General features: G+C 35.7%; 2 protein-coding genes across 2 annotated transcripts; one reads left to right on the forward strand and one right to left on the reverse strand.

Annotated features, from left to right (window-relative positions):
- Positions 1–1790: 1790 nt before the first annotated feature.
- On the reverse strand, positions 1791–3710 carry LOC110930016 (protein SRC2). Its single transcript, XM_022173225.2, has one exon. The coding sequence runs from the start codon at positions 3557–3559 to the stop codon at positions 2636–2638; it is 924 nt and encodes a 307-aa protein (XP_022028917.1). The 5' UTR covers positions 3560–3710; the 3' UTR covers positions 1791–2635.
- A 5227-nt stretch (positions 3711–8937) lies between these two features.
- On the forward strand, positions 8938–10193 carry LOC110928089 (protein NUCLEAR FUSION DEFECTIVE 4-like). The gene has a single exon (XM_022171302.2). The coding sequence runs from the start codon at positions 9517–9519 to the stop codon at positions 9955–9957; it is 441 nt and encodes a 146-aa protein (XP_022026994.1). The 5' UTR covers positions 8938–9516; the 3' UTR covers positions 9958–10193.
- The last annotated feature ends 5447 nt before the right edge of the window (positions 10194–15640 follow it).

The raw sequence follows: 15640 nt of genomic DNA on the forward strand, positions 1-15640 counted from the left end.
TGTCTGTACGAAGCTTCACCCCCATATTCGTAACCCGGGTAGCCGTATTCGTATTCATCGTCATGGACAGGATGATGAAACAAGTTAATGGTTAAAAGGTGATGGTAAATCTAATGCCTTATATATATATGATTAGGATCATAAGTGAACAACTTTTTGAGAGTGAACTGAGTGAACTAATTTTGACCCTTGATCATTTTTTAGATTAAAAGGGTAAGATTGACATTAGCCAAATTACTTTAATTAAAATCCCTTAATTTTCTTCTCTCTTAATTCTCTCTCTCTCTCTCTCTCTCTCTCACACATTTTTAATTATTTCTCCATTATTAATTAATTATAAGAGATTGAAGGGATAAAGCTTTTTTAATTAAACTCTGATGTTCCTTTTAAAATTAAATATTAAACCTAATTAAATTATGTTTTTTAACATATGTGTATACAGGTCAGTATATACAAGACTTATACACTTGTGTATTATTAAATCTTGTTTCCACAGGTCGGTATAAACCAGATTTATACACTTATGTATTATTCAAGTACATGTGTATACAGGTCAGTATACACCTGTGTATTATTCAAGTACATAGTGTATACATGTCGATATATATCTTATACACTTGTGTATTACTATATATTGTTTCCACTATACATCTTTTCATCAAACATTGATCTAATACATATATGTATAGAGAATGTAATTAAATACTTTTAATCGTGTTCTAGATGGAACAATATTTCATAATGTTTGTATTTTTTTTAAATTATCAAATATTAAGTTAGGTAACATGTGAGAGAAAAAAAATATAGAGAATGTAATTAAATATTCTTTTAATTGGAAAGAGAAATCAGGACAAAGAAAAAAATCAATTAATTAAATGAAGATAGAAAAATACAATTATACCCTTGTGTCTATTAAAATACATGTAAGTTACAAAAGATAATTATAATCTTGCCACTAAAGAAAAAATGTAGATCTACAAAATCAATGGTCAGGATAAGTTCATTTTGTTCACAAATAAATCATTGTTCACTCATGAACCCTACCATATATATATATATATATATATATATATATATATATATATATATATATAAGTAAATAAACACTTACCTCATTCAGGTCTAGCAATAATGATTCCTTGTAATAAGAAAGAACGTCGGAAACAACCTTCTCCTCGTTATGATCATTCACCCTTATCTTGTAAGAATTAGGAATACCAGACCCCTCCTAAAACAATGGTGTTGTAAGTATTTCATAAACAAAACAAGTGAATAAATCTTATACTAGGCTGCTCTCTGGAACCCATGATTTGTTAGATGATTCGTCAAAAAAATAGTTGTCCTACCAAGACATTGCTAACATGCTTATGTTGGAATTACAGAAAATGAATATTATTTGAATCGTTGGATCGTTTGAATGTTTTGATCAATTGAAATTCATCATCACTGAGCCTCGTTTATAAAGGCATAAAGCATGACAAAGTAATTATGCAACTAACCATCTATACGCCTCGTATATATAGGTCTATACGAGGTGTATAGGGCACATCAAACACATCAAATCCATGAGTTTTGTGTTATTGTACACCTCGTATACTATGCATATCGTATACACCTATACGATGCGTTTAGACTCATGTGACACTATATGGTGATATGTATGACACTCAAATTTGTGTTAATCTTGTAAGTCAATACGACTTGTAAAGAGTATGCCAAAACAAGATGACAATCATTAATAGAAGTAACTGAAAAGGGCTAAACTAGTATTGTTAAGGTGAGCATGCACATTACTTAAATGGGGGTCAAAATAATCATCAATAAACAATATCGACAGTAGAATGGTTTACGGCCATTTGTTTTTTTTTTTTGGGTACCAAACCTTGGCCTCTCTCAACATAACATAAAAAAAAATAATATAACTAAAAAATAAAATACACAATTCTTGTTCCTAATCTATTTCGTCAATCTGACCATTACCTAGGTTGAACTCCTGTCCCGAGCATTTACTTTCTGCGGCACCTGGTGATGATGAGAGACTAGGCGAGTAGGCGGCGATCGCTAGTTCGATACTTGAATTGGGCAGGTTTTACATCACTGCATTGTCGTGCCTTCAAGCAAGTGTTCACGGGCTTCAGCAGCCCTAGGTGAATTTCGCCAGTAGCCAATTTGGAGAATTCGTTGGTCGTTAAAAAAAAATTACAAGCCACCATAACCACCTCCACAAGGAACACCGCATCCCCCACCATTAGCAGCGTCCGACACAGCATCTCCTTTCAACATACCGCCCGATGCTCCTCCCAATACCCCGACTGTGGTGTATACCCATGGGCGGACCTAATTCTTTAGCAACCGTAGCACGGGCTACGGCTCAAGTGCGTATCCGTAGTGTATTTTTTTTTTTCAGTTTTATACTAAGGATACCCCTAAAATAATACAAGGATGCCCGTAACCAACCCAAACTTGTAGGAGCCCGATTGAAACAGTGGCCCAATTGCCCAAATTATTAATAATAATGATTGAAATTATGGCCCAATTAGTTAGCTATTTGTTTTACTTTATTTATTTATTGTCGTTTTTTTATATTGTGTGATTGCACAGTAAAAAAAAATTGAGATACCCCTGAGTTAATGGGCTAGTTCCGCCACTGTGTATACCCACCGTACCCTGGTGCAGGCTGTGGAGGATAAACATCGTAAGTTGGCTGCCACTGGTACGCGTATCCCGCTTGTGCCTGAGGGTACCCAGCTGGAGGTGGATAATACGCACCTCCTGTCGGTGGATAAGTATCATGTGCGGCCATAGTTGGTGCTGGTGGATAAGATTCCAGAGCAGCACTAACCGGTGTCGCATAAAGTGGTGGGTATACTGAACTAAATTCAGAACCCACAGCTGGATAAACCATATTTGGCTCGTCTAACTTATCCACCTTATTAGGTTTTCCGAAAGGAGATACACCTTCGTCCGGTGGATAAGGATATGATCCAGGATCGACGGTTGATGTTGGGAGATAAGATCCCAGAGCAGCACCAACCGTCCCCGCATACAGCGGTGGGTATTCTGAGCCAAATCCAGAACCCACCGCTGGATAAGCCATTGCAGGCTCATCTAACTTATCCGCCTTATTAGGTTTTCCTTCGGATTTCCCCCCAAACTTATACGAAAAACTCAGTTCGCCTTTCGGGTGACCCGACGGTTTCAGCACCTGATAACAAACAAACTGTAACGGTCTTCTTCCGGTGTAATCACCGTCTAGAAGCTCCTTAACCGGAACATGAACTTCTCCAACATCTTTATCACCAAACATCCCTACCGCTTTAATATTAACAACAAGAGTCAATCGGTTTTGTAACGCAGCAGATTCATCAATCGTAAACTTCATCCGATGATTCCACGTAGGATTGGAATCTCCGTCTTCGTCGACATGAGTTTTCTGCTTCTGATCTTGATTTCCGGTGATGGAAACGACTGCGTAAACGTTCATTTTGGCGAAAATATTGACATTATAGAGATCTTTTGCTGAGATGATTGTGAGCTCTAATGATGTTTCACCACCCATGTTGCTTGCTTGAATTGAAATTGAAATTGAAATTGAAACTTAAATAGGAGATTGAAATGTATACAACTTATATATATAATCAATCAAAACCGAGTTTCTGGATATGGTCAATGGAGAAGTTACACGAGGTTTCGAGGAAACGACCAATGTTTGGTTGAATTCAATGGGTGGTTGTTGTGTATTAATATTACCCGATTGTAGAAATAGTCATAAAATAATATTCGAGAAAAGCCTTCTCAAATTTATTGCTTACTTTTTTTCCTTTCAATTTCAATAAACGAAGATAATGAGTAGTGACATCAACTCGGTATTGATGATGTGGAATTTTGTTTTTCTTTATATTATCAAGAAAATAACACAAGTATTATGTTTGCAAGTAAACAAAAACAATATTATTTTGATTTATTTTCCTGATATTAAACTCTATTACAGATTATTTAAAAGCTGAATTTGGAAATTGGAAGTTCAAATATAGTGATATATAGTTTAAAGAGATTATTATTATATATTTGAAACTAGTAGGAACTGTGAGTTGCGGCGAGATCGTTATACCGAATAAAAAAAACATAAAAATATTTAGTCATAAAATTTATATCAAAATGTAACACAAAAAAGAATTTCCACACGTTATAGCAAAGACGATGACAATACTTGAAATCTTATGTAAAAGAGTGAAGTGCATTGTGGCGGTAGGCCTGATTTTAGGGTTGAGCAGCCCGGGCAGATGCCGAGGCCTAAAAGGTTTATAGGTCCCGACAAAAATTTGAAGTCTGGATTTTTAAGTGACCATTGTTATCTTAAGTATTTAATAAATGAGTAAAATAAAAAAAATGAAGCTAGTTCAATGCTTAAGATACTCAGATTTAAAAATCAGGGTCATGAGTTCTAAACCCCTCCCTTGCATTTTTGTTTCCTAAACAATTTTCAGTTAGTCACTTGCGTTTTTTATTTCCTAAATTGTTTTGAACTATCAGTTCACTTAATTAATTAACTATTCAATCTTGTTAACAAGATGATTATATGATTCATTGGATAATGCTTTGGGTTATAATCTTGAGGTCATGAGTTCAAATCCCATGATTAACTTTTATTATTTTTAGTTAATGATTTTATAACGCTTTTTTTCTAAAAACAATATCAGCGTTTTATAAAGTGAGATTACGCGACATGTTAGGCCTAAAAATATATTTGAATCACATATTTACATATACATGGGTGTATAAACACATTTTTATCAAACTACACTATTTTTTTTTTGTTTTGTTTATTTTATAACAATTATCGTTGTAACATATATTTGATAATTTATATTATAATTAGTGGGCTCAATTTTTTTTTGTTTCGCTCGACGCCCAATTTTTTTGTCATTTCCGGAGATGACCCTATGTGGATGTACCGATAAACCGAACAAGAAGTAGATGTAAAAACATTGAACAAAACATGCACATTGCAGCGTGTTAACTCACAAGTCAATTGGATTTGAATTTATAAAATAATACTACTAATAATAATAAATAAATAAATTTATAAAGTATATGGTTTATTAAAACTAAAAGTAAATCATAAGACCATGTGTAGTGGTTTAGTGAATAATGTCCCCACCCTTGGGCGTTTCCGTCATGTGGCAGTCCAGTCAGCAAGGGGACATTATTGGGCATTTTTACAAAATGGGTGTAGTGGAATAATGGCTCAACCAATCATTACACAATTATTAACTTTTTAAATTAAAAACTAATAATCTATATACTATATAAGGTAATGGGGTATGGGGCTTGGGTTGGGGCGTGGGTTGGGGTAAAACGTCCAAGGCACCACCCTGGGTGGATTTGGATTGGGGCGTGGCCCCTTGGGGCTTGGCTTTCAAGCTGGGCGTGGGGTGGTATGGAGAGTGAGGTGTGAAGTTTCATCCATTTATATCCAGTTTCATCAGATTGTTATAAAGGAGAGTGAGGTGTGAAGTTTCCCTTCACCGTCGTTGCCAACCCCACTGCCACTGCCTGACGCGATGATTGTTGCTTGCGGACTGATTGAAGATGAACGAAGGCGAGATTATTCAACACATTTGTTACGTATCTTATTTATTTTAGTTTTATTACTATTGTTAAGTCAAGGGATTAGGATGCTATTTTGGTTTAGTTTGGGGGTGTCTTGTGTAAGTGTCTTGTTTATTTAATTGGTTTACGTATGGAATGAAAAGCAGCCAGAATTTGAGTCAAATTTCCTTCTATCTCTTAGCTTTCTTCTTCCCCAAGGTTTTAACCCTATCAAGGGTATCAGAGCCGTTCCGATCTCCGATCGGAATTACTTTCGATTACCATGACTAACACTCGCAATCAAGAAATTGACAGCACTCTCAAGGAACATGGCAAGGCAATCTCAAATCTCCAAGAAACCCTAGCCGCCATGTTGAAACTACAAGAACAGTCGATGAAACAACAAGAAGAGATCTTACGAGCACTCAAGGAGCATTCAAGCGGTGGCAGTTTTACTGGCGGCAGAGGCGGCTTCAGCGGCGGCGGAGGCGGCCCTGATAAAGGGCTGTTTAGCGATGATTCGCGGACGGGTACTCAGCCTATGCGGGTCGGGAAGGTTGAATTTCCTCGGTTTTCAGGTGAAGATGTGGAGGATGGGCTGCAACCCGAAGATGTCAAAATAACACCTCCGGTTAACGCTTCAAAACTTCCGTTGCTTCCAGATCCAATAGGAATCCCTGGGCCACCAACTTATAAACCAGCAACTATTAACGCGAAGCACTTGTCAGGTGAGGAACTAGAGTTAAAAAAGTCAAAAGGAGAATGCTTTTGGTGCACTGAAAAATTCGTTCCATGACACAAGTGCAAAAAGAAACAACTTTTTGTGATTAATGTGGGAGGCGATGAGGAAACTGAACAAGACGACAATGGTTAAGGATTGAATTGAAGAGCTTACTTTTTGAGGGCAAAAAGTAGGTTAAGGGGGGAGTATTGTTACGTATCTTATTTATTTTAGTTTTATTACTATTGTTAAGTCAAGGGATTAGGATGCTATTTTGGTTTAGTTTGGGGTGTCTTGTGTAAGTGTCTTGTTTATTTAATTGGTTTACGTATGAAATGAAAATGAAAATCAGCCAGAATTTGAGTCAAATTTCCTTCTATCATCTCTTAGCTTTCTTCTTCCCAAAGGTTTTAACCCTATCAACATTCGGCGGACCACAGGTATGAGTTTTCAATTTTGAGTTGTGAAACAAAAGGGTTTAAATTATCGTATCGAATCCCAGTTTTGATTGGTAACTACTAATGCTCGGCGATGGTTTGTTGTCGTCTTGGGTTCTGATCGAGTCATCATCTAGGATTCTGATTGACAACCTTCAATTGCCTGGTGAATTTTAGTTCGAATGAATCGACTCATTGCTGCTTTACTAGGAAATTTTGAAGAACCCTTGAAAAGCTTCATCTGGGTTTTTGACAAGGTGCCCTTTTAGAAGTCTATTTGATTTTATTACATAACTTTTGCTTATATTCAAGTTGATTCTGATTATTGTTGCTAATACAGGGAGTATGCAGTAGGATTAATGGGTTAAAACGGGTCTAGGTTGTACCTGGTCATTTTTAGTACAGGCTAGAATGAACTGCGTTAACCCACAATTACATTTTGTTGATTTTTCTTTTTCTTTTTTTTTTTCCATAGTGTTAATAGCAGATTATGATTAAAAATCAATATTACTTTGTTATGAAATAGGCAAAGAATCTTTTAGAAGAAGAATTTATTCATAATTTCATATATTGCGTAGGAAGGGCACCGGATTCTTTAGAGGAAGCTCGAAATATTAAAGAGTGACTCTTCATAAATTGGCAGATGGGTGACATAACTTTTGCTTATGTTCGAGTTGATTGTGATTATTGTCGTTAATATAGGGAGACTTCCCTCACTGGGTTGATTGTTTAACCACTTTTATGTCTTTTTTAACAAATACATTAAACCAAGGAAAGATTTGCAACTTCATGTCTTGCAAAGTGGAGTGTTTGGGTTGGGTGTCTAATAGTGTGTTTATGGTAGATTTTGTTTTCTTTTGTATAATACTATAATTAATGAACAAACTGATGAGTTTGGCCTTCTAATTATCAAGAAATGGTCATGCTTGCAGGATTCTACATGGGAATAATATATTTTCAGGTATGCTTTACTTGGAGCTGCTTCATTCCTTGGAGGTTCAATGCGAATGGCAGTTACCCTATGTGCTATTATCGTTGTAATTTATTAATAGTTTTAAACTTTTACCTCTCATCATGCTTGTTTGATTTGCCTGTACAGAACAAGTTGGACCCACATCTGAAAAAAAAATGAATACATTAGTGAAACAAGCAACACTGAGGATTTTGATGTGGATTATTTGCTTGATGAACCATTTTTGGTGCTTCTACCGGTGACTTCAAATTTTATGGAAATACATTCCTTAAAGAAGATGACCTTATGATGTTCAGCCAGAACCCAGCTTTGACAATTTCCTAAGTATTCATTGTTTCTTATGCCACCAATCCAATAACTTGGAATACAATTCTTGATTCATTCGATAACGAATATATTTTCGAGGTAAACACATCATTACTTCAATTTGTTCTCTTATTTGGTTTTGATCATATCCGAAACTAATATTTTTTTATTTTTTAGTATTCAGACTTCAAAAAATGAAACTCATAAAGTGAGTGAACTGAAAAACAATGATGTTGCTTCCACTTCAAACCAAGAGTATTCAGATTCAGCAATGGGTAACATGGAAGGAACCCATGTCATGATTTTTGGCTACGATCAAAATGGAAAAAAAAAGAATGTCATGGGACTGACCCGACAAGTGTGGGCCCCACTAAGGGTATCATCAGCTCCTCATTTAGTCCAATTAGGCGTCAGTTTAAAATGGTGATCGGGTCGACCTTTTGACATCACATGGGTCAAAGGTCTACCAAGTTTACATAGTCACCTGTGTTTCTGATTTTTGGCTACGATCATTCGTGTTTCTTTTTTTCTGTGTAAAGCATCGACCAGGTGTTGATCAACAACACCAACATCATCTACATTTTAGTTCACCTGCTCGATCATAAAAATGAAAAAAAAAAAAGATGTGTCATAGGACTGACCCGACAAGTGTGGGCCCTACTAAGGGTAACGGAGTAGGCGAAGTGAAGCAAGCAACATGGGTAAATTTGGAAAAACAACCTGCTGATGATGGTAACCTGTGTTATGCCATTCCAGAGGATGCTAACTGAGGATAATAATTGGACTGACCGGTGCATTGACTTTGCAGTCAAAACATTTGCAAATGAAATTTTGTTTAATGGTCAGCCAAGTGGAGACTACAGGTGAAGTGATGGGCCGTGGGTTTCTCATTGATTATTGAGGTAATTAGACTTTGATATCATGTTGTGTATGTTGATTACTTCTTTGAAAACTAACATATAAAATTAAAAATAAAAAACATTACTTGTAAAAGACATTTTGAAGGGAAGAGCTTACTATGTGTGATTTGGATGAAAAAAATGTTTTTTGGTTGCCATCGTTCGTGGTTAAATATGGCAGTTCCTGATTTTAATATTTTTTTAAGTTTAAGTGTCATTTACCTAAATGTTATTTAACAGCTGGATGTTAACACCAAAAATAAAAATAAGGGGTCGTTTACATCCGTATATAAGACTACTTATGTAAACGAGCTGAGTCCAGATGGAGCGTAGTCTTATATATGGATGTAAACGGGCTAAGCTTGAGATGATTGATAAACTAACGTAAATTATCGACTCCGCTGCAACGCGCGTAAGCTTTAGAGGCAAAAGGGTGCTTAAGGTATATTATGTTTTTTTTGGTAACCCATAACATGTTCGCTTCGTTTGCAGCTCTATGTTCATGTAAATAAGTTTGATTTTTCCAAGTGATTTAACTTTTTAAACTATTATGGCAACAAAAAGTATGCATACCCGAGACCAGTGGCAATGGCTGCGGCTCAAGTAGTGATGTCGTGTTCACTTCTCTACTATGCCGTTAGGGCACCAGGGGCAATATACATTGTCTCAGTTGTGACGGGATCGTGTTACGGTGCCCATTGGGCCATTGTGCCATCTGCTGTGTCAGAACTATTCGGGCTAAACAGTTTTGGTGCATTGTATAACTTTCTTACACTTGCTAGCCCGACCGGTTCACTAATTTTCTCCGGTGTCATTGCTAGTGGCATTTATGACTATGAAACCAAGATTCAAAGTGCTACAAACCTTAACACGCTCACAGATGGCGAAGCACTGACGTGCTATGGAACCATATGCTACTCCAACACTTGCGGAATCTTGTCAGTTCTTTGTCTCATGGCATTTGTCTTGAGTATGATTGTGTTGTATAGGACTAAGAGAGTCTATGCAAAACTTTACGGGAGTTCTTGAAGTTAGATCGCGCTCTCGGACTAGACCGTGGTTGTATCATGTGTGTTAGGCTCATAGATTTAAGGTTTGGTAAAGATGGAGCCATTTAGAATATTGATTCTTTGGTACACTGCTAAATTCTTTTTTTTTCTATGCTGCAAATTTAGTACACCATTCAAGTTTTATTTGTAGAATGGACAATATGTACCACTTATGCGTTTTGTGATGGATGTTATATACAGATGGTGTTTTGTTGAGATTGGTTCTTCTTTATGGGAAATGATAAATTAGAATTCTTGGTTGAACATTGCCAAACTCGGCTTAAACTCGAAATTCGACTTGAGATCTAAGCCTTTGTAAAATTTGTATAGATCTAACAAGAACATAATAATCACACAAGATGTAGCGACAAAAACGTGACAAAATCTATTATTAACCCAAACCAAAAAAGGTACCCAACCAAAACCCTAGATCTCAAATATCTGAGATCTATGAAGTACAAAGTACAGATTCAACAGATTGAACAATCTGTTGAATATGAAAGAAGAAATACAAACAAGATACAAAGAACATAAACTGAGATCAACACGATCTCAAATACAACAATGATCTCTACACAGAGATCTACAAAACCAACAAAACTCTTCAACAGCTTGAAGATAGCTTGATGAACTGATCGCCACACCAACAACTCAGATCACAGATGATCAAAGTAGAATACGGAGAGAATCCAGAGAAAACCCTAAGAAATATCTAGATCAACTGAAGTCTTCCTTCTCTCTCATCCATTATATACCTGAATACCAAGATACTTGCACAATGATCCTCAAACTATATAAGATATCCAGAAACACCCCTTGGCCCATAACGACCTGGTAACAACTTGTAACAACTGGACCCATTAGCCCAACAACCTTATCAAAGCCCAACAATAATATGTGAAAGCCCAACAATAATATGTGCAGGTGAAATTAAAGAGAATATATTAAATATATTATTTTAACATCCCCCCATAATTTCAACCTGCAAACATATCAAATAAACCCAACTTTTCACATAACAAACCATGTTGCACTAGATTTAACCCTTTTGTGAAAATGTCTGCTAACTGTTCATCAGTAGCAATTTTATGTGGTTCAATAATGCCACTTGCAATTTTTTCTCGCAAAAAATGCAAGTCTAATTCAAAGTGTTTGGTTCGTTCATGGAAGACAGGATTTAATGAAATGGATATAGCAGACTTGCTATCACAAAACAATTTGATTGGCAAAGTACAACTAAATTTCAACTCATGCAAGACATTCTTAATCCACATTACCTCACATGCAGCTGAACACATAGCTCGGTACTCAGCCTCAGCTGTGGACCTAGCTACAACACCTTGTTTCTTGCTTTTCCAAGAAACAAGTGTGTTTCCAACAAAAACTCCAAAACCTGTAACAGATTTTCGAGTTTTGGTACACTTAGCCCAATCCGAATCTACATAACACATAATGTCAAAATTACCTGTTTTCCTGACCAAAACACCCTTCCCTGGACACTGCTTTAAGTACCTTAACAATCTTAAAGCAATATCCAAGTGTGACTGACAAGGCTTATGCATGTATTGACTCAAATACTGGACAGCATAACTTATGTCTGGACGAGTTAATGACAAGTATATCAACTTGCCTATCAACTTTTGAAACCCAGTCACATTTTCAAGAAAATTTGTATCTTTATCAGTTTTAGCAGTAATAACATGTGACTGTTCTATAGGGGTTCCAACAGGTTTACATCCTAAATACCCAAACTCAGCAAGAAGTTCAAGACAGTACTTCCTCTGTGACAAACAAATAGAACCATTTGAGTATAACACCTCAATACCAAGAAAGTACTTTAACAGTCCTAAATCCTTAATTTGAAAGTTATCACTTAAACACCTTTTGACAACTTCAATTTCAGAAGGACTGTTTCCAGTAACAACTATATCATCAACATACACTAACAAAATAATAACAACATCATTCTTATTCAAAACAAACAAAGAATGATCACAAAGACTTTGTACAAACCCCATATTTAATATAACAGATGTCAATTTTTCATTCCATTTTCTTGGTGCTTGTTTAAGTCCATAAAGGGACTTAACAAGTTTACACACCTTATTTTTATCACTATTATAATACCCTTGAGGTAAACTCATGTAAACCTCTTCAGACAAAGACCCGTACAGAAAAGCATTGTTTATATCGAGTTGATATAAAGGCCAGCCATTATTCACAGCAACTTTTAACACAACCCTAACAGTTACCATTTTAACAACAGGTGAAAAAGTTTCACCAAAGTCAATGCCTTCCCTTTGGTTGAAACCTTTAGCAACTAACCTAGCTTTATACCTCTCAATTTCACCACTAGCCATATATTTTATTTTATATACCCATTTACACCCAATAGGCTTCCTACCCTTAGGCAACTCAACAATTTCCCAAGTTTTATTTCTAAGAAGTGCCTCCATTTCTTTATTCATAGCCTCGATCCACCTAGGATCTTTTACAGCCTCACTATATAAAGTAGGCTCAGTAGACTTATTCAAAGAAGTAACAAAACACAAATTATCAACAGATAAATTGGCATAATTCACAACTTTTTCAACACCATACTTAACTTTACCTTCTACAACAAAATCACTAAACTTATTTGGAAAAGACACTTTCCTAGAAGATCTCCTAACTGACTGTCCCTCAGACAGGTTGGTCTCATCATGTACTACAGTGTCCTCTGCCATGCCAATATTACCCAAGCTACTACCACCCAACTGCCCACTTTCAGGAATAACATCCTCAACACTTTGGGCAGTGGCAGATGTAGAGGGTGACACTGGCTGCTGATCATCACTGCAGTGATCTTGAGCACCAGTTGTACCCTCTTCATCATTGGGAACATTAGGAACTTCTGGCATATTTGTTTTAGTAAAATCAAAAAAATTTATATGATTTAAACTTGTTTTATTTATCAATTCTTGATCTTTATTTATACTAGACTTGAAAGGGTACACATTTTCATAGAACTTAACATCTCTAGAAAAAAACACTTTTCTATTATCTAAACTTAGTAATTTGTAACCCTTTTTTACATTAGAATACCCAACAAAAACACACTTATCAGCATGATAAGTAAATTTATCAGATTCAGTCAAAACTGTACTAAAACAAAGACACCCAAAGTTCCTTAAATGATCAAATGAGGGCTTAAAACCATACACAATTTCATAAGGACTCTTACCACCTAGCACAGAGGAGGGTAACCTGTTAATTAAGTAAACAGCAGTCAATATACAGTCAGACCAATACCTTAAAGGTAAACTACTTTGAAACATTAAAGCTCTAGCTGTGTTCAAAAGATGTCTGTGTTTTCTCTCCACCACACCATTTTGTTGTGGTGTGTATGAACAAGAAGTTTGATGCAATATACCTTTGTTTTTACAAAACACACTCATTTGACTATTCACAAACTCTGTTCCATTATCACTTCTAAACATCTTAATCTTTTTCTCAAACTGTGTTAAGACAAGTTCATAGAAACTACATAAGTTTTCAAACACTTCAGTTTTATTTGTTAACAAGTAACACCACACAGTTCTTGAAAAATCATCAACAATGGTTAAAAAATATTTGTATCCTTCATAACTTGTTACTTTATATGGACCCCATATATCAAGATGAACTAATTCTCCTATAGCCTTTGTCTTATGCTCACTAAGTGGAAATGGAACTCTAACTTGTTTAGCCCTATGACACACATCACAAAGACCATGATCAACATTTTTCACACCAAACTTATCTTTTAACACAGCTAGCACTTGATCAGATGGGTGACCCAATCTACTATGCCATAAACCAGACTTAACAAAGCTATTAAAACACACATTAACAGAATTACCATGTTTTCCCACAAAATATAGACCACTATCTTGACTACCAGTCATCAGGATTCTCCTTGATTTGGAATCCTGTAACACACAACTATCTTCTTTAAACACAACATTAATATTATTATCTTTAGCTAGTCTATGAACAGATAGTAAGTTGACATGATATCCTGGAACATAAAAGACCTCTTTTAAAATAACACCATCTATTAACTTGACATCTCCAATTTTTAAAACTTTAACATTTGTTCCATTAGGATGACCAACTTTAAGATCAAAATCAGAAACATCAATTATATTAAACATGTCTTTATCACTATTAACCATATGCTGACTAGCCCCAGAGTCAACTATCCAACTAGTTATTCCTTCAAAAAACATAGAACTAGAACAACTAACACCACTAGAAACAAAGCAAGACCCACCTCCTACATTTGTTGACTCCACTCCAGTACTTGACACATTAGCAGACTTATCACCAACTAGGCTTAGCAACTTAGCAACCTGTTCAGGTGTAAAAGGCAAAACAGAAGTAGACACACCAGAAGAAGATCCAACAGCAGCATTGGATCTACCAGTTACACTTGTTTTAGTAGAAGAATTATTAGACCTTTTTCTAAAATTAGGAGGATAACCAATTAATTCAAAGCACCTATCAACAGTATGACCAATCATGTTACAGTGTGTACATTTCAAATTAGAATTAGGTCCTCTTTGATTAGTTGTCTTTTTCTTAGACTCAAAAGATTGATTTGGTTTAGAAACAAAAGAAACATTCTGTCCTTTTGACCCACTACTAGTTAACCTATGTGATTCCTCCCTAGAAACCACAGAATAAGCAACCTTGACAGATGGAAAAGTTTCTCTGGTTAACAAATTTGTTCTTACTGGTTGATAAACATCATCAAGTCCCATAAGAAATTGCATTAGCTTGATTAACATTGTAAAATCATTATAATCTTTAGCTGCTTTACAAGAACATGTTGGCAGTTGAAGCATAGCATCAAACTGCTTCCACATTGTTGTTAATCTATTATAATAGTCAGCTACAGTTGAACCATTTTGAGATATACTATTTATTTTTTTGAACAAATCATAAACCACAGAACCATCTATCTTGTCATAGGTCTCTTTCAAATCCTCCCAAACCTCTGAAGCTAAACTAGAAAAAACTTGACCTAAGAAAAGTTCCTCAGACACAGAGTTTAATAGCCAAGTTAACACCACAGAATTACATCTATCCCACTGACTAGCAAGCACAGAATCCTCAGTGGATTTTTCACACTTTCCATTTATAAAACCAAACTTATTTTTTGCTTCTAAAGCAAGTTTCATAGATGCAGACCACACAGCATAATTTTCAGTACCCTTCAACTTAACACTAACAATAGTAAGGGCACTAGAATCACTAGGATGTAGATAAAGAGGATCTCCAATATCCAGTTTACCTATCAAGGTCTGAGATGTACTAGCACTTGGTTCTGGCTGAACCATGATAACTCACACAAACAAGAAGACAGATAAAACACACAACAAAGCAACAGATAAAAAACAGATATACAACACACTATGGCGAAGCTGTATCAGTGTCCAGATTTCAGGTTCATCACTTATAGTGCCTGAACAAGTCTTAATACAGGAGCCAACTCCTAAGAGAGAAAAACACAAAGACAGACAAATAAAGAACAAACAATAACAAGCAACAATGGTGCCGGTCCTCACTACCCCGACTTCAACTAATCAACCAACAAAAGCAGTAAACTAACTACAGAGAAAAGAAAGATCTCACAGTGG

The sequence above is a fragment of the Helianthus annuus genome, chromosome 3, assembly GCF_002127325.2.
Source record: "Helianthus annuus cultivar XRQ/B chromosome 3, HanXRQr2.0-SUNRISE, whole genome shotgun sequence".
Classification (NCBI taxonomy): Eukaryota; Viridiplantae; Streptophyta; class Magnoliopsida; order Asterales; family Asteraceae; genus Helianthus; species Helianthus annuus.

Coding starts and splice junctions, on each gene's coding strand:
- LOC110928089 (XM_022171302.2), top strand. CDS start 9,517: ATGGCTGCGGCTCAAGTAGTGATGTCGTGTTCACTTCTCTACTATGCC.
- LOC110930016 (XM_022173225.2), bottom strand. CDS start 3,559: ATGGGTGGTGAAACATCATTAGAGCTCACAATCATCTCAGCAAAAGAT.